This window comes from Erinaceus europaeus, chromosome 3 (assembly GCF_950295315.1).
Source record: "Erinaceus europaeus chromosome 3, mEriEur2.1, whole genome shotgun sequence".
NCBI lineage: Eukaryota > Metazoa > Chordata > Mammalia > Eulipotyphla > Erinaceidae > Erinaceus > Erinaceus europaeus.
Genome location: NC_080164.1, coordinates 146,938,962 through 146,958,120, shown reverse-complemented (window position 1 = coordinate 146,958,120; position 19,159 = coordinate 146,938,962). Strand labels below are relative to the sequence as shown.

The 19,159-nt window shown below is 37.6% G+C and overlaps 1 protein-coding gene across 9 annotated transcripts in view; it reads right to left on the bottom strand.

Annotated features, from left to right (window-relative positions):
• FRYL (FRY like transcription coactivator) overlaps positions 1 to 19,159 on the bottom strand; it is a 276,795-nt gene that overhangs the window by 39,271 nt on the left and 218,365 nt on the right. For 5 of the 9 annotated variants that reach the window (XM_060188085.1, XM_060188080.1, XM_060188084.1 and 2 more), the window contains 12 exons: positions 18,019 to 18,103; positions 16,567 to 16,679; positions 15,508 to 15,658; positions 14,725 to 14,828; positions 13,804 to 13,989; positions 11,625 to 11,832; positions 10,610 to 10,731; positions 9,619 to 9,809; positions 8,997 to 9,091; positions 6,796 to 7,403; positions 6,401 to 6,498; positions 1,561 to 1,731 (listed from right to left, as the gene is read on the bottom strand). In XM_060188085.1, the coding sequence (XP_060044068.1) occupies positions 1,561 to 1,731; positions 6,401 to 6,498; positions 6,796 to 7,403; positions 8,997 to 9,091; positions 9,619 to 9,809; positions 10,610 to 10,731; positions 11,625 to 11,832; positions 13,804 to 13,989; positions 14,725 to 14,828; positions 15,508 to 15,658; positions 16,567 to 16,679; positions 18,019 to 18,103 (2,132 nt within the window). The remainder of the gene's footprint in view (positions 1 to 1,560; positions 1,732 to 6,400; positions 6,499 to 6,795; positions 7,404 to 8,996; positions 9,092 to 9,618; positions 9,810 to 10,609; positions 10,732 to 11,624; positions 11,833 to 13,803; positions 13,990 to 14,724; positions 14,829 to 15,507; positions 15,659 to 16,566; positions 16,680 to 18,018; positions 18,104 to 19,159) is intronic. The other 4 variants (XM_060188083.1, XM_060188086.1, XM_060188082.1 and 1 more) reach the window with 3 other exon arrangements.

Sequence of the window (19,159 nt, the reverse complement as noted above, 5' to 3'; positions counted from 1 at the left end):
TTCCATCTCTGGGCAACTCCCAACATAAAGCCAGTAGTGGCAAAAGATGGTCCTTTCGGGTGTATGTTGTCTTTAATAATATATGTAATTGGGAAGTAAACTCTTGTTAGTAGTAATCTGAGAATTATTAATAGCATAGTAAGGATAACTTGTGCTAATAAGAGTAACAATTAGTACAAAGCATTCCACAGAGCAGGAAAATAATACTGCCTCTTATGTGGTACCTAACAGAGTATATTATGCCAGTTCCAGGCCTTAGAACTCCATGACTGTATCTTCTGGGGGAATTAGTGCTAAATTAGTGATTTTTACCAGGCACAGAGTGAAGTTGATCTAAGATACTTAATTTCATAGCTGAATAAAGGGATTAGGCCTCATTTTTTATTAGTTCTTACCCTAAAGAAAAGCCTAGTGACTTGCTCACATTCTCACAGGTTAGGAAGTTCTCAGGTGCACAGTTCTTGTAATCAGCTCATTTAAATATAGAGCTGAAGGGAACACACCTCTTAAAACACTTTAAAAGTCACAGCAGTCTTGAAGATTTGTACGATGAGTGATTTGGTTAAACAATATTATCAGAGAGCATTACATATTTTTAAAATTTTATTATCTTTATTTATTGGATAGAGATAGCCAGAAATTGAGAGGGTAGGGGAGACAGAAAGGGAAAGAGAAAGAGAGACACCTGCAAACCTGCTTCACCACTTGCAAAGCTTTCCCTCTGTAGGTGGGGACTGGGGGCTTGAACCTGGGTCCTTGAGCACTGTACCATGTATATGCAACCAGGTGCGCCACCACCTGGTCCCCACAGATTATTTAAAAACATTTATTAAGCTATGGATGATTCCTTTTAAATTTGTGGTAGGCCTAACTTCTAGAGGTCGCTTTTTTTTTTTCCCTAAAAAAAAGGGAGGGCATCGCTTTATTATAAATATTTTTTATAGTCATCAGGGCTATTTTTTAATTTCAGTTTTAGCCCCTCCAGGGAACTGCTTTTTAGATTAAGAAGCAAATTTATCATCAAAACAAAACTGTGGGTCTGAGAGCTTGCTCCCTAGGGAGGCCATATGCCTTTCCACAGGTGTGACACACATGTTCAGGTCCTGTCAACACATGGAAGTGTTATGGCAACAGGGGCAGCTCCAGGGCTGTGGTATCTCTGCTCCTCAGTTCATTCAAGTGGAAAAGTTGACCCTCGAGTAGCAAACTTAATTCACCTTCCATTCTGAATAGAAGTGAGTTTTGCATTATTTTATACTTTCTATTACATAAAGATAATGAATGGGGAACTGCACTAAAAACTCACTCCCCATTAAAAAAAACAACAAACTCCCCATTAAAAAAAAAAAAGTTAAGAGTCCATTGTGAGGTTATAATACAAAACAGTTGATGAAGAAATAAGCACTTACAACAGCAGAAAAAGTATCCTTTAAAATAGATGTTATCTATATTTACTCTCAAAGACAAATGTGAAGATTATTAGTGATGCTTTCAAAAATCTACCTGAAAATCTTATGTGAGAGCAGTTAAAAATACCTTCTCCTTTAAAACTAAATTTACCTCTGCAAGGTAAGTCACCAGGCTAAACGTAGTATCTGAGAAGGAGTCATGCAGGTATCTACAGACAACATTGATCCAATTAGAACAGTCTCTGGAATACGTGTGTGTGCTGTACAAACTCATCATGTGAGCCAGATTGACAAGTGTTGGGCATTTTTCTTCTGCACAAACCTAGAAAACAAGTCAAATAATTTCATTCACCTACAATAAAGACAAGTAAATTCAATTAGATATCATATTATTTTTATTTATTGGAATGCCCTAATGCATTTTATTTCAATATGTAGAATAAAGAGTCAAAAAGCACAAGGCAGTCTTAAGAGAATAACTTAATAATAGTATGAAAATAATAGTATGAAAATAAGCTAGTATGTCAAGCACTTTTGGGGTGTCAAGTAGTGCAGCATTTTCAGTGTGATACTCTGTAAAACTGGCTTTGGTAAAATTCATACATGGTTTTGTTAGTCCTCCAAATCATATTGTGACTGTTTTGCAAAATACATACATCGATAACTAAACATCAAACACAGGTAAGTAAACAACAGCTAGGTTCAACATGGGGATTCTAAGAAAGGTTCCAAGATGCCTTGCCAAAGAAGAGCTATATCCTTAAGGCCGACCAGGGTCTCTCAGAGAACTCAATCACTGTATGGAGCCTCAGCAGGTGTGACACATTCATTGATCTGGGCAACACCTGTGAATGGCCGTCTGCAGGGTGGACCCCAAACTGCTTTTCAGGAAATCACCTAAAATCTTTGGCCAAACATTCAGTGGGCACTTCAGAATATAGTGACTTCCTAGAGTTTGTCTGGTACAGTGCTACTAAGTCTGAATCAACAAATGTTTGGTTGGATCTAACTGGCCAAAGGTATCTTTTTAATCTGTTTGTTTCTGGAGTTATTTAGTTATGGATGTTCCTTAGCCTCCTGAGGACACCTGAACAATGCAGAGCCACCAAATGAGGGTCAAGTCACTCTTCTATTCTCTCTGGTCTAAAAGGGGGACCCTCAGTGAACTTTTAGTTTTCTTTTCCCTTTACTTTTTTCTTTTAAATCTATTTTGTAGAATGTTATCTTTAAAATTATAGTTTTAATTTTCTTTTTTTCGCCTGTGAAGTGATTCACCTGCAGGTGGGGAGCCGAGGGCCTGAACCAGGATCCTTATGCCGGTCCTTGTGCTTTGCGCCATGTGTGCCTAACCCACTGTGCTACCGCCCAACTCTAATTTTCTTTTCTTTTTTTAAAAATAATTTTTATTATATTTATTTACTGGATAGACACAGCCAGAAATTGAGACGGAAGGGGAGATAGAGAGGGAGAGAGAGAGAGAGAGAGACACCTACAGTCCTGCTTCACCACTTGTAAAGCTTTCCCCCTGTAGGAGGGGACCGGGGCTCAAACCTAGGTCCTTGAGCACTGTAACATATGCGCTCAACCAGGTGCGCCACCACCCGGTCCCCCTCCCTTTAACTTTCATATGAGTACAATTTGCTTGTATTTTTTTAACATCTGATCTAAAGTACAAGTGACCTAGCACTTCATCAGTTTCAGTCATACAGCATATTTGTGTATGTTACAAAATGATTACTACAGTCAGTTTTATCAGCATCCCTGACTTGATTCACTGTGTGCACATTATCACTGGATAGACCGAAGGCATCAAGGTATACAAGATTGTGTAAAGATCATCAGCATAGTACCTTGAAGTTATTTTATAGTGATTAAAAGCAACTCATTTCATGCCTTAGACCCTTACCCATAAAGCTGACACCAGAAAAAAAATAAATAAATGAGCAACTTGATGGGTACTTGTAATCCAAATATAATTAATCATACAGTTTTAAAAAATCATGTTTTTACAACTTAACAACAGTTTTCTATTTGGGGGACAATTTCTTTTGTTCTAAATTCTCTAAAATAAAATTTTTCCTAAATGAGATGATGTTCTTATAGAATTACTATCTTCTTTAAATTTTACTGAGAGAATGACTAGAGCACTTATCCGCCATATTTAGTTCCAGCTATTAAACAGGGCTGCTTCCTGCATTCTGTAAAGCATGGACTCACTCTAAAGATGATGATATATACTTAGATAGATAGACAGACAGAGAGAGAGAGAGAGAGAGACAGGCACCAGAGCTCCAAAGCTTTGTCCAGTGTGATAAGGGTCAGACCTGGGTTGGGCATATGGCAAAACAGCATACTATCCAAGTGAGCTATTTCACTGGCCCAATCATGCACTTAAAACAAATGGAATAGACTTAATTTTGAAAAATTTGAATTACCAGCCTAGAATATGATGAAAACGAATGTTTCATAACAAGATGTTCTAGCATACTATTTTTTTCCATAATGAAGAGCTAAAAAGGGGGCAATATTTGCACTAAGTGTTGTCTCATTTTAAAATCCTGTGCTCTCCTAGGGCTCAAACAGTAGAAGCAGGGGACATTTGCATAATGAGGAAGCACATAATGGCAGAAAATTACTCTCCATAGTTTAAGTGAGAGAATCATGAAGCAATCAATTTAATTCATATCCTGCAGGTTGCTGGAGGCACAGAGAGGAACCTTTGTGGGCGCTCAACAGGAAGGAAACAGACTTAAAAGCAATTTATGACTCACAGAAAGTCATATTTGATTTTTTAAAAAATATTTATTTTCCCTTTTGTTGCCCTTATTTTTTTTTATTGTTGTTGTAGTTATTAATGTTATTGATGTCATTGTTGATGGACAGGACAGAGAGAAATGGAGAGAGGAAGGGAAGACAGAGAGGGAGAGAGAAAGATAGACACCTGCAGACCTGCTTCACCACCTGTGAAGCGACTCCCCTGCAGGTGGGGAGCCAGGGGCTCGAACAGGGATCCTTACACGAGTCCTTGCACTTTGTGCCACCTGCGCTTAACCTGCTGCGCTACCGCCTGACTCCCCGTATTTGATTTTTCAAAAGAAAAAAGTTAAGCTCTTTTTGCTTTTTCTTGGACAGGACAACAGGTCTGACATGCCAGTGGCTTCTTCACCGGGGCTGCAAGCCAGACCAGCTCTCCATTATCCCCACAAACAGCAAGCGCTATCCAACATATTTCAGCTCTTATTGCTAAATTCTTCTGCTTACTGAACTAGGGGATTTAAGGTTTATATTTTCTTGAAACCCCCCCCTCCCAAAGCCAGTATCCCCTAACCCTTATATTTTATTAGTCTTCATGTAGGGCAAAGATCCATGCATATTTTTCTAATGACAGACCATTAGAATGTTTAAATGAACTTTTCGGTTCTTATTAAGCAAATACAAGTCCCTGGATTTTTCAAGTGATGACCTTTTTCAAACCTAAGACATTCTGATGAATGATCATAGTCTCTTTTTAAAAATATGCTTTAAAAGAATTGTGATATGACTTTTTCTATATCTAGTTAGTCTAGAGGTATCGCGAGGGATGGAATCAAGAGATATTTTATTAAATATTTTATTGTATCTCATTAAGTATTAGCTATTAAGAAAATGAAAGTTCTTACTCTTGTTACTTTAAAGCCATCAACTAAGTTGGTATTATTTTTCTCATAATACTGACACCAGAGATAAATTGATATATGTGCACCAATGCTGAAATTTGGGCCACCGAGAGGTGACTGTGTGATCTGGCTTTCTGCGTACTTGTTCTGTCCATTTACTGCTGTACTCATGTTAATCGTCACATTTAAAAAATACTGATTTTATTTATTATTAAATAACCAACAAAAAAAATTATAAAGGGCACTTCCAGAGCATTTTACTTGTGTGTTTCTTCCTGTTATAAACTTTTGATTTTTCTCTCAGTGCCATCTAACTTAACAGTGCTGCTTACACCCACCTCTCTGAACTTGACTCAAATTCTGTAGTGTGCATAAACCTGTAAATTCCTACTATTCTTTTAACTTTGTATTCTCGATCTTCATTCCAAGACTCAACATGACAAAAAGAATTACAAATCCAAGTATCAGAAAAGGTATCTGAAAGATTATTGAGGAAATAAAAAATGTAAAATTCTATCCTGTTAAAATTCAGGTAAAGACCTGCAATACAGTGAAGTATATGTCACAGACAAAACCAGTAGCTGTAAAAAAATCTGGCTTCAGAACTGTATCATGGAAGAGGAAGAGCCAAGTCAGGAAGATAAAAAAAAGGCAAGAGGTTGTAGAGAAGTGGACAGAGGGTTGAGGATAAAGGTGGACTGTTAAAAGGGAAACGGAGAGAGAACTTTCAGAGGCCCAACATGCATGTCACTCTCATCATCCAGAGGGCCTTTGCGCAGACAGTTTCTTCTGTCTAGAAAACTTCCAGTCTCAGCCCTGGCTTTGGTTAATACTCCTCTACCCAGCTTTCAATGTCGGGTTTGATTGCACTTCCCACAGACGGCCTTTGTGCTTTGCCCTCCCATTGCCCTACCCAGACTCTATGGCTTGATTGCACTCCCAGTATCAGACCCACAAGAGTGCGTATTTGTTTTACTTTGATTGTCACATTTTCAGCACCTAACCTACTACTCAGTAAATAGTAGGTAGTGAATAAATGAGTGATTGAAAACACTGACAGAGAAGAAGAGCACAGAGTAGGGAGGTGGAGCAGAAAGACTCAGCCTCAGAGGAGTGCCACTCTAATTAATTAATTTTATTCACTGTTATTTGAGCAGCTGCACCTTACATCATGACTATATAACTGCTTTATATATGTAATAAAAACAGAACTTCAGATGCAAAATTAACGTAAGAATCACTGATAAGAAGATGCTTTTAAAAGAGATTTAACCCCTTAAGATAAGCTCCGAAGTTTCCCCGCTAGTGTTATCTTTCAGCACTGTATTCGCTTACCTTTGCTATTCGACTAGCTGTTTCTTTGCAAAACTGAGTTGGGCTGTCAAAATGCTGGATTAAGTGAGGCAATAAGCAAAGGATGTTAAGAGGAAAGCCTATTAAAAAAAAAAAGCAAACAATAACCAATTTTATTGCACATTATTTTAAAAGTTAAAGGTTTTTTTTTTTTTGTTTTTTTTTTAATGGTTCACTGAAACCATTTTCATTTTATTTCCTGGAGTACTCAGTCTTCTTTTTCTTTTCCCAAGGAATTTAAAGTCACCTCGTAGGTGAAAAATACATATTCACATAACTGTGGAGAAACAGAAAGTTAGTAGATTTCAAAACAAATGATTAGTTTACATCTCATGATATTAAGAAGCAAAGAGCTGGTGCAAGTCTATTAACATCACCTGACAGCTGGGACGGGTCCACCAAGGTGTGCTTGGAGACAGCAATGAGTTTACTGAGGAGGTGCACAGTCATTTCTTGCGTAGACACTGAGGTAAAACCCTTAAGGAAGAGCTGTTGAAGGCCTGGGAAATTATTCCATTTCAATTTGCTTTGTACATTTTCAATCTTCTCTCGACTCTCTGATTTATCCAAAGGCAAGTGGATAAGCAGTTTGTTGAGAAGCCTGAGGGCCAGGAGGTATTCATATTCATAATCTGATTCTAATAAAGATGCTGCGATCCAAAAGATGGTGGCCATCAAGTTGGTAGGTTCAGTAGTGGACTGCACATCATACATGCCCTTCTCTCTTAAGGAGGAAAGGCTTCTAGTCCTTGCTAAACTACTGTTATGGTTTATCCGTCCATCCATTATATCCAGTGTGTTACTCCGCCGCCGGTCTCCTCTTCGGTCACCAATTAAACTTAACCGCAAAGAGTTACTTCTGGCATTACTGTTATATCCCAAATAACTACTACTATTAATGGGACTTGTGCTTAGATTGAGTTGTCCAGTGCTTTTCCTGTTAGCTGCATACTTGTTTCCCAGTATAGGGTCATGGTATGAGGTTCTTAAAAAAACAAAAAAAGGTAGAAAGAAAAGATGAATGTAAGAACAAGTACTTCTTCGTTGCACTTATTTTACTTTTAAAAATACTTGGGGGGAGGGGCCGGGTGGTGGCACACTTGGTTGAGTGCACATTACAATGCACAAAGACCTGGGTTCCAGTCCCCAGCCCCCACCTGCAGGGGGAAAACTTTGCAAGTGGTGAAGCAGTATGGCAGGTCTCTCCCTCTCTCTCCCCGTCTCTAATACACTTTTCCCTCTCGATTTCTGGCTGTCTCCTACCCAATAAATAAATAAAGATAATACAAAAAATTTTTTTAAAAAGAGAAAACATTAAAAAAACACTAGAAGGGAAATAACTGCTACTATAAGAAACTACTTCTTTTTAAAAAATATATATATATTTTAAATTTATTTTCCCTTTTGTTGCCCTTGTTTTCATTGTTGTAGTTATTGTTGTTGTTGTTAGATAGGACAGAGAGAAATGGAGAGAGGAGGGGAAGAGAAAGACAGACACCTGCAGACCTGCTTCACCGCGATGCTCCTTGTAGGTGGGGAGCCAGGGGCTCGAACTGGGATCTTTTCACCAGTCCTTGCGCTTTGCGCCACCTGCGCTTAACCCACTGCGCTACCGCCTGACTCCCGAAAAACTACTTTTGTACTTGCTTAGTGATATCCTTCATCATGAAACAAAAATTGTAACAACATCTTTTCTGCTGCGACCAACTGTTTCCTTTGAATTGAGTAAAGTTTGGCATGAAAGAAAAATTTAGCTATAGTTGCAACTGATAATTCAGTAAGTACTACATCCAAAGCAAACCTCATTTGTCTTATTCCCAAATATGTCAATCCCCATGTCCTTATTTATGACAACACATGCACATTCTTACCAAAAAAAAAAAAAAAAAAACTGAAAATAAATCTATTTTTTGATTTTTTTTCCCTTCTCCCTCATATGCAATTATCAGGAACTAAAACATTTTATAGAATGCTTTCTATATGTGTCAGAGGTAAATGCTCAGAATACTAGGTAAAGTTTTTGGGTGGAGACTGAAATATAATGAATGTGTAGCTTGGTGATTGGGTTTTATCAAAACAGGATGAGAACCCCCAAAGGAGAATGAGTAGCTCTATCCTAACAGGAGTTAGAAATACATAGCTGGGTAGTGGTATTTTATTGTACAAATTCAAATCTGAATGGGTAAGTCAATTTGAGCTAGGTCAAAAAAAGATGGGAGCAGAGTCTATTGGAGGGAGGAGGATGAGTACATGGAAAGTATGAATTCTCAAGAACCAGTCCTGCTGGGCATGTGTTCAGTGAAATATTGGGTGTGGCAGGAATGGAACTTGTCAATGCCCTATAGTAGGGAGATCTCTGGCTAGGCAGTTAGAAGAACAGCATTATCACTAATAGGTCTGTGACATCCCACTCAGGCTCACTATTGAAGGCTCCCTTAGCCACTGGAAGTTCATCAGAATATTTTGGTAATTTACTGACAACCAATATTACAGTAAAAACAAAAGTTAAAAGTTAAACATGTTTAGTTACTAAAGTTGTATCTGCAAGTCTAATAGGTTGTTTGGTTTAAATTCTTACTGAGAAAGGGCAGAAAGAAGATCGCAATGCTTCATGGTTTCAGCTAAAGTATCGATGGCAGATTCCAACGTGAGAAGAAGCTCTATAACAAATCCCTAGAAAAAAGGCAAATTTTAACTAATTATGCTCTGGAAAAAAAAATCACAATGGGCTTCCTAATGAGATTTTAAAATAGGATAAAATCCACATTAATATTGCAAAATGATTAAAGTCTTGAGCAACATGATGTCTTGAGCAAACTAATGGTGTAAATTGATTCTAACGGCACCAAAATTCACCCACAGTTGTGTAGACCATAAATACAGCAGCAATCCTTCTTTCTTGTTGTTTTTGTTTAATCTTAAATCTAAGTTGAATTTATCAGCAAGGCTTTAAAATATATATCTTTTAGATACACATGGTGTAAGGATTATTTTAAAACTATTCTCTGATAGGCATTCAATTTTTAACTCAATAAGTACATTATTAAATACTATTTGTAAAACCATGTTCCTTAAATGCTTGCCTATTTAATATCTGACATTAATACTTCTTGATAACAATTACCTTGTTCCACCTGCAGAAATAAATCCTTGACAATAAGCAGTTGCTCGATAACTGCTGAAAGAACTTAATGAAATACCTGTGCATCTTCTCCTGGGTCCCCTACAGTTTCTACAAGTCTGGAGAGAACATCAGAAAGTGTAGTTGCAGAAAGAGGTTGCTTGAGGGCCCTGAAAATCTGAAAGGATCTCCCAGCATAGTGACGAGAAGAACAAGAAAGTGCTGTTTGTAGAGCAACTTCACTAAGGTGATGCTCCAAATGGATTCCTTCTGTGGAAACAAAGGAAATGAGTAGGCAGTTCTTGTTCTAAATATAGGAATTCTAACTGGAAGCTAGCCATTAGAAATCTAGAGCCCAACACAGTGCTGGGCAAACTAACTAGGCAGTTCCTAAATGTTTTCTCTTTCCATTAAATTTCATTTGCATTTTAGATGACTTCACCCTCATCCCCATGGGTCAAGAGTAACCCTGGAAAACAGGCTTCCCCAAGTTCAGCAGCACTGACACTACAGTCAGATAATTCTTTGATGTGATAATTCTTTTTCTGAGTAGTGTTCCATGCTCAGCAGCATTCCTGCCCTCTACCCCACTAGACAATGGTCATGGTCATAACCACTTGCCCCTACCCCAACTGGGGCAAAACTATCTCCAGACACTGTCAAATGTCTACAGGTGCAGTGTCATACCACTATTTTAGCACGTAATTTAACTTTAAAAAGGAGTTGAATTTTAGATTACAGAAGCTTGTATCAATATAAACAGTGAATTCTAAAATCTACCAACTTTATATATTTCTTTAACATGACTTTTAATAATATACAACTGTATTATAATTTCACCATGCTACTGAACAAAAAACCAAGAACTTCAATACTAGTATTCTTGTTTTTAAGCAGCAACATAAAAACACCCATTATCACAAGTAAGTTACAAAATCAAAAACAAAAAGCAAAACCTTGTTCTAGAATTTAAAAGTATAGACAAGTCAATGTCTAACATCTGAAGATTTTACATCACATTAACATCTTTCTGAAGGTAAATATTATCTGAAGCATTTATCAAAAGATACCTGAGCTTGACTGCTTGAAAACAGAAATGACATGTTTTAAAAATGTAGTTAACTGTTCAGCACTCTTTATGCTAGGATTCTTGGCAGAAACATCCTCATGGTTCCAAAGAGGCCCTCTTTTTCTGAAAATAGAGATCAGATATGATTTCTTAATTTGTATTCGAATTTGGCTATATTATTAGGTTTCCTGTATTTGCCTAAATGTACTTTGCAACTCTTAGATAGGATCAAAGTTAAATCAAATAGCAAGTTGCAAAGTCTACTACTATGTAGTAATATGTTTTTGGTCTTTAATAAGCGGAAAATTCAGATCACATTTAATTTCAATGTTTCATTCATTACAGGTCAATTCTCTTATAAGTATTAGGAAAAGATAATTTTTCTTTTCTTTTGCCTCCAGGGTTATTAATGGGACTCAGTGCCTGTACTACAAAAATCCACAGCTCCTGGCAGCCATTTTTTTTTCCCTGTTTTGTTTGATAAGACCAAGAGAAATTGAGAGAGGAGGGGAAGATAGAGAAGGAGACAGAAAGATAGACACCTGCAGACCTGTTTCACCGATTGTGAAGCAACCCCCCTGCAGGTAGGGAGCCAGGGCTTGAGCCAAGATCCTTGTGTGGGTCCCATAGCATTTCATACTATGTGTGCTTAACCCAGTGTGCCACCACCCAAATCCTGGAAAGAAATTTTTCAAAGTGAAAAAAGGAGTAGTTCCTGCTTTTGTATTATTTTAGATCAAAACAACTTGATTTGTGGAGGTGCAGGCTGTAACACAAAACAATTTTCAGCTAGTAAGATAAAAATACAGGGGCAGTTTTGGACAGAATCATGTCTTATCAGTGCTTTTGTAAAATGTCTTTACAGTCTCAAGATCACTGCCATGGCTAATAAGGGTGAGTTATCCTATTACAGGCCTAAAGTGTCCTAACCAATGACTGGGTTCAAAGCAGTTTGCAAGTAGACCAGTGAGTTAGCACACAATGTCTACTGGGGTGGTAAGAGCTGCAGAAGTTACCTTGAGGTAATGAACTCCATGAGGGTTTTGACTTTTCCATCCTGCTGCTCTACTGAGACGTCAACATCACTGAGGATAGTGGTGTGCAGATGTGGAATGGTGGTGCTATTGTTTCCTAGGCTGATACTAGAAGAGGTAGAACTTGAGCTAAGCCCTGAGTCAGTCATGGGGGAGGGCTGGTAATCAGGTATAAAATCAGTAACACCTGCTGAAAGAGAAAGTGGGTCATGAGTACCCAGACACAGAGCAATCGCACATATTACTTGAAAAATGAAAACTACTGGCACGTAAAGATTCTACATGGCTGGACAGGGCCACTGGTCGTGAAAGCCCCAAACTACATCAAATGAAAGTTGGGGCAACCATTGTTTTCACCATCTACCACTAAAACTTTATAGACAAGTCATTACTTAAGGCCACCTGTAGGCTCTTGGAAACTACAACTTTAAAGAGAACAACAGACAGTGAAAGCAATTTCTGGAAAACCATTTTATTCTTTCTTGTCAACATTATTTAAAAAAATGACTGGATGAAAAGGATGCTGAGCCAGGACTTCTCTAATTGAGTGCACTGTGTCATCCTTTGCTGCCATCTGCTGACGAAAACTCGAAAATGGCAGTTCCCTAATCATCTGGCATATCTGCTCGATATGTATTAAGTCAGCCACATTTCTATAGTGTGAACTATTTTTAAGAAGGGCTCCCATACTTTCTGCTTCATCTTGCTTATAGACTCTTTTAAAGCTCATTTGTAATATCTATGGTATGTAAATTATTAAATCTACAAAATGGCAAAAACTGTAGCACAGTTTCCACAAAAATATGGAATTTTGGTGATTTTTAAAAAGATTTTATTTATTAGTTAATAAGAGAGATAGGAGGAGATAAAGAGCCAGACATCACCCTGGTACATGTGCTGCCAGGGACTGAACTCAGGACCTCACGTTTGAAAGCACTGGCTTTATCCACTATGCCACTTCCAATATGGAATTTTGAATAAAGATAATTATACATAAGATTATGTAAAATTATATAAAAGGTGGTAAATTTCAGTCCATTCTTTTTTGAGGAATGTTTTAAAAACACTAGTAAGGGGCTGGGGAGTAAACACCAGTAGTAGTCAATACTTTCATGCCTGAGGCACCAGAGGCCTCTGGTTCAGTGTCTTACACTATCACAAGCTAGAGGTAAATAGTGATTTGGAAAAGAAAACAAACAGAAAAAAACCCCGCTAATATGCTCATTAAAATAGCCTTCTTACTAATTATAGGGTTTATATAAAAACAAGGTTTTGATCAAGTAACTTTAAAATTGATTAACCCAACATTTCTAACATATGGTTACAGAAAAGGTAAGTTTATTTTAATTTTAAAAAATAATTAATTTGGGGGCTGGGTGGTAGTATACCCAGTTAAGTGCATGTTACTTTGCACAATGACCCGGGTTTGAGCCCCTACTCCTGACCTGTGGGGGGCAGGGAGGTGGGGGAGATGGGACACTTCATGAGTGATGAAGCAGGTCTGCAGGTGTATCTCTTTTTCTGTCTCCCTCTCCCCTCTCAGTTTCTCTGTCCTCTCAAATAAAATAAAAATTTTTTCCAGATAATCTCTTATTAACTCAATGACACTGATGAATGGAATAGTTATGTTAGGGTAATTTAGAATGAAAAATATCTAACTTCCAAGGTAAGCAAATTCACATTAATAGCTAAATTTCATGTTCTCATTAATTTGGGCCTTATTGCTTTAAAATGTATAATTCAAAACTTATTAGACTTCAAAACATAGAACATTTTAAATGCAATAAGTATAACCAAGTGAATAAAAATTGTATTCCTTTGTCAATTTTGCAGATCTTGGATATGGGGAAACTTTAATACAAGTTCTACATGCTGGTATTCAATAAATCAACCAAACTTTCATTTTTATCTTCAATTTATATAGAAAGAACTTAACAATTTGGTGGCAAAGATGCTTAAAGTCAATATAAACACCAGCTTTCCAAATCAAGTCCCTTTAAAAAAAAATAGTTTATAAACAATATAAAATCAGTATTTAGTACTACATTTGAAAATGAACTCTTATTTCTACTTTCATTTAGTTGCCTTTGTCTACTGCAAGATTTCAAATTAATGAAGAAGTATGGTCCCATTTTCAAACTATGCTTTTAAAAGCAAATACCTGTGAAAGTATAATCTAAGTGTGCAATTTGTTTGACTGTAAGCACCCTGGGTTCATTAAACTCCTTGTTCCTGAGAAGGACAGAAGCAACAGTTCGAATATTACTGTTGGATCCCATCACTATTAGTAAATGCAGAAGCAGGCGTTTACAATGTTCATACACCTCAGGGTGGCAGTGGTCAAACCCTAAAAAACAAACAAAAATTAACCATCAGTAAAAAAAAAAAAAGTTAACAACTATACTTGCAATCATATTCATATTTTAAAGAAAAGCAACACTTAAATTTATCAAAGATGATATATTACACGTTTCTTGTTGGACTAGAGATGTTACTATTATTACCATTCTGTCATATAAATACAGTTTTGAAAGCATTTTGTGTGTGTGTGGACCTAGCACATAACAGAAAGTCAGTATTTGATTACTGCAGCAAAAGTAAGATGCAGGTAAAAGTATGCATAACAAGAAAACTTGTTGACTGTCCTGACTTGCTTTAGGAAGCCAGTCCCAATAAGCATCACAGTAGGGATGCCAGGCTATACAGAGGGCATACTGCAGTCTCAGTCATCATGGCACACACAACCTGTTTCCATTCACACCGACAAGTTTCTGGTTCCAGAAGTAGATTAAAGTTTTTTCTTGCTATAGCTACAGAATTTCTCATTTCTTGCCAGAGGGCATGTGTATTTGTGGTGAGGTGGGATGGGCAGGAGGATAGGGAGGTGGAATTAGGCTTTTTTTTTTTTTTTTAAATAGCTCAAAGGGAGGCTAGGGATAAACCTGCACAAGTACCACAGTGAGAAGGGTCATGAAAATGACATACAATGATGACATACACACGTGGAGACTACTTTAAGACTATACTCCCTTTAAAATGGTCACAAAGATGGAAAATGAAGGACTTAAAAACCAAATGTTACCTATAAAAATTGCATGAAGAAGAAGATGGAGGTAGCTTCCCCACTCTACTTTCACACTGTGATCGATGATCAGATCAGTCAAAAGGATCACAGCTATGTTACACCTATAAAAAAGAAAGAGCGTTATTAAATTCTCACTAGATTTGAGCAAACCTAAGAGGGAATCTGCAAATTACTTGAAAACTTTGATACTGTATTTTATGGACAAATACAATTTATCAAGAAAAAAAAAGATAAGGAGGCAAAGAAGTACAGCTGAAGAAGTCATTAAGTGTTGGTTTTAGGGAAGACAATCTGCTAAGGCCTCCTTGAAGTCAAGGCATCATCTTCGATGTGACATCTTCAACCCGTCGACCTAGCAGACTGCTTGCCACATAGTCGGTGTTCAAGACATGTTTGGTATGTTCATGAATTCTGAAAGAATGCAGCAACTGTCCTGTTATGATTTTGCTATGTAGAAGTCAATTTAACTCCATTCTGAAAAATAGTGCCTACCTACCACAAAAGTATAGTTTTCAGATGTAGTAAACTGGGTCCCAGAAAGGTCAAGTAACTATGCCAGACACCCAGAAAAGCAGCAGCAGAATCAGATGTAATGATATTCACTGTCTACAGGTAAGAATCCCTTTGCTTTTATAGATTTCTTAAGGTCTAAACACACTTCGTTGCAGTATCTAAAGAGAGAAGATTGCTTTTATATCGTGTTGTAGACAGCATAGAGAAAGCTGAAAGGGTCAAGCAGCTATTTGGCTCATATGAAATAGGAATGACGCTGTAGTCCACCTGTGAAGAGGTAATCCAGGTGATGACGTTTCAGGCAAGTAATCCACCAGTGGTGACCAGCAGCCTCCAGCTGGTGGGAAGGGTAGTGGCTCTCCTTGATTATGCTCCATCACTTTCAGTCGCCAATTAGAATAAAGTGGCATTGAATCACCTATCAAAATAAAATGATCTCATTTTCTACACCATCTAGTTTCTGCCAAAATAAGCAAATGCTAGTAAGACACCAGATATTTATATCATTGGAAAGTGATAACATAAAAAAAAATGATTTCCCACTATTTCGACAAAGCTAGGAGGAAGACCAGGGTGCAAATATTAGTAACAAGCAGTTCAGAGATAGAAAGAGATCAACTAAGTTTCCATCCTTTATATTCAAACAAAACTATAGTAGAAAATCTTAATGATTCCAGAATTGATATCTAAGTCATGAGAACACATTATAGGTGAAGATGATGTTTTTTGACAAGGACCTTCTGGTAAGTACTAAGTTTTCTGAGTAGGGTCAAATAAACCCTTCTTAGAAGGAAATCTGCTCTACTGCAGTGAGGCTGCAGGGTGTTGCAAAAAATGACACCAGGAAATGTGAATTCTGTGTGACGTGGGTAAGTCACTTAACCTCTCTGGACCTCAGTTCCATTATGTGCAAAATGAGAAGATTGAATCAGATCACCTTCAGGGTTCCTGCTCAGTCCAAAAGTGTATGCTTCTATTTATACCCTAGATCCTAGTGTCACCGTGAGACTGAGGTATATTCATGTTGCAGTTAAATGGAAAAATTCTGTAAATGTGAACCCTCTGAGAAGGAGCAAACTTGTTAAAAAAAGCAGCTTGCTGTTTTGAGAACCAATTTGTGCCTTCTAATTGATCTATATGGAACCTGTGCTTTTAGAACAACGTTTCCCCCATTCATGACTTTTTAAAGGAAGACATTTCAGAATATGTTGAAAACACCACTAGTGGCAGCTAAGTGTTCTTAAAAACAATGCATTGGGAAAAAAATTATCAACATAAATGTAATAATATAACTTATAATTATTAAAAACATTTGGAATTTATTACTTTTTTCTTCTTCATAAGATCCTCCAGAGCTGCTACTGTATCGAGATTCTAGTCTGTGATGTTGACGATTTAAATGACTGTTTAATCCACTGTAGATGTCTAGGTGCACATAGCTATGGAAATGAATACTAAAGTTAATCAGAGGCCATGGAAAAATGGTTCACATTCTATGTTAGAACAGAGCACAAAAACATTAGCAAAAGCATATTATGATAAGGGCTGGTGTGGTGGCATACCTGGTTGAGCGCACATATTACAGTGCGCAAGGACCCAGGTTCGAGTCCCTGGTTCCTACCTGCTGGGGGAAAGTTTTGCAAGTGGTGAAGCAGTGTTGCAGATGTTTCTCTATCTCCTCTATCTTTTCAATTTCTGACTGTTTCTATCCAATAAATAAAATAAAGACAACAAAAAAATTTTTTAAAGGGGGCTGGGTGGTAGCTCCGCAGGTTAAGTGCACATGGCGCCAAGTGCAAGGACCAGTTCAATGATTCCAGTTTGCCCCCCCCCCCACCTGCAGGGGGTGAATTTATGGGTGGTGAAGCAGGTCTGCAGGTGTCTATCTTTCTCTCCCTCTCCTATCTTCCCCATCTCTCTCGTTTTCTCTCTGTCCTATCCAACAACAACAACAGCAATGGCAACAATAACAGTTAACAACAATAAGGGCAACAAAATGGGGGAAAAAATGGCCACTGAAGCAGTGGATTCATAGAGCTGGTACCAAACCCCAGCAATAACCCTGGAGGCAAAATAAATAAATAAATAAATAACTTACTATGATATACATTTTAATCTTTACCATCCAAATCAAAAGCTTCAGTTTTCAGATTCTTGTTATTATTATTATTAATTGGATACAGACAGCCAGGAATCGAGAGGGAATGGGAGGCAGAGAGGCAGAGAGAAAGAGAGATACCTGTAGTCCTGCTTCACTACTTGCAAAGCTTCCCCTGCAGATGGGGACCCGAGGCTTGAACCCGGGTCCTTGCACACTGTAACATGTGCAGTAAACCAGGTGTGCCACCAAAACCTTCAGTTTTTAGAACAGCTATTTTTTTTTTACCAGAAATTTTTTCTTAAATTGTTGGGAATACTATTATGGGGAAATCAATATTATATCTAATAGGCAGAGGAAATAATCCATTTAGAAAAGTTAAAAAATATATAAAGCAATACAAAAAGTGACTGGCCATAAATTCCTATTTACCCATTACAGCATATTCAAACGATTTATCACACCAACATTTTTAAGACTGAAAGAATGAATGTGAAACAACTTCTAAAACTGAAATATTTCTTTACTAGATTATTATTTCCAAAATTAAAATTTATTTCTTAGATAGATTTACAACACTGTGAAAAATACATGTCAATACAGAAAGTATTTTTTTGTTCTGATCAATATTAGTATCCATTAAATGGAAAGGCTAATGAAGAACAGGGAAAAACACTTACTTCTCTTCAACATTCTCTTTTAAGGGCCTGTTGTCAGGGTTAGCATCTGTGGGAGCTACCATTGTATTGCTACTGGAAGTAGTTCCTGTAATCAGAAACAAAACAGTGTTTGAATTTAAAGCATGAAGTAATTCATCCAGAACAACACATTTCACATCACAGATGTCAAAAGTCCACTAAAATGATAACAAAGTGATTTGAAATGAAAAGAGTACTCAAGATGACCAACAGAGGTAAGATATAAGAGTTACAAAATTGTGGGTGAAGGAAAAGAAATGGACAACAAGTAATTAATTGTTAAGAATGCCCGGGTCCTCACCTGCAAGGGGAAAGCTTCAAGAGTGGTGAAGCAGTGCTGGAGGCCTCTCTCTCTCTCTCCCTCTCCCTCTCTTCATCTCTATCTTCCCCTTCCCTCTCGATTTCTAACTGTCTAGCCAATAAATAGATAATGGAAAAAATAAAAAAAATGTAGGAGGCACATCAAATGATCATATAAATTGAATCATGAGATAAGTAAAATATTTATAGAGTTAAAAACTTTTTTTATCTTCATTCATTGAATAGACAACCAGAAGTCGAGAGGGATGGAAGTGACAGAGAGGGAGAGAGACACCTGCAGCACTGCTTCACCAGTTGCAAAGCTTTCACCCTACAGGTGGGGACCTGGGGCTCAAACCTGGGTCCTTGCACATGGTGACATGTGTGCTCAAAAAGGTGCACCACCACCCAGCCCCTCTAGAATTTATTTGTTTTTTTTTTTTCTGCCTCCAGGGTTATCGCTGGGGCTTGGTGCCTACACTACAAATTCACTGCTCCTGAAGGCCATTTTCTCCATTTTGTTGTCCCTGTTGTTGTATAGGACAGAAAGAAATCAAGAGAGGAGGGGATGACAGAGAGGGGGAGAGAGAAAGATAGATAGACACCTGCAGACCTGCTTTACTGCTTGTGAGGTGACCCCCTGCAGGTGGGGAACCAGGGGCTCGAACCAGAATCCCTACACAGGTCTTTGCACTTTGCACCACATGCACTTAACTTGGTGTGCTACTGCTCTTGTCCCACCCCATCCCCAGAATATTTTTAGTTTAAGAAAGGGAGTTAAAAGCAGGTCAAACTGCATAATGGTTATGTGAAATACTTTCAT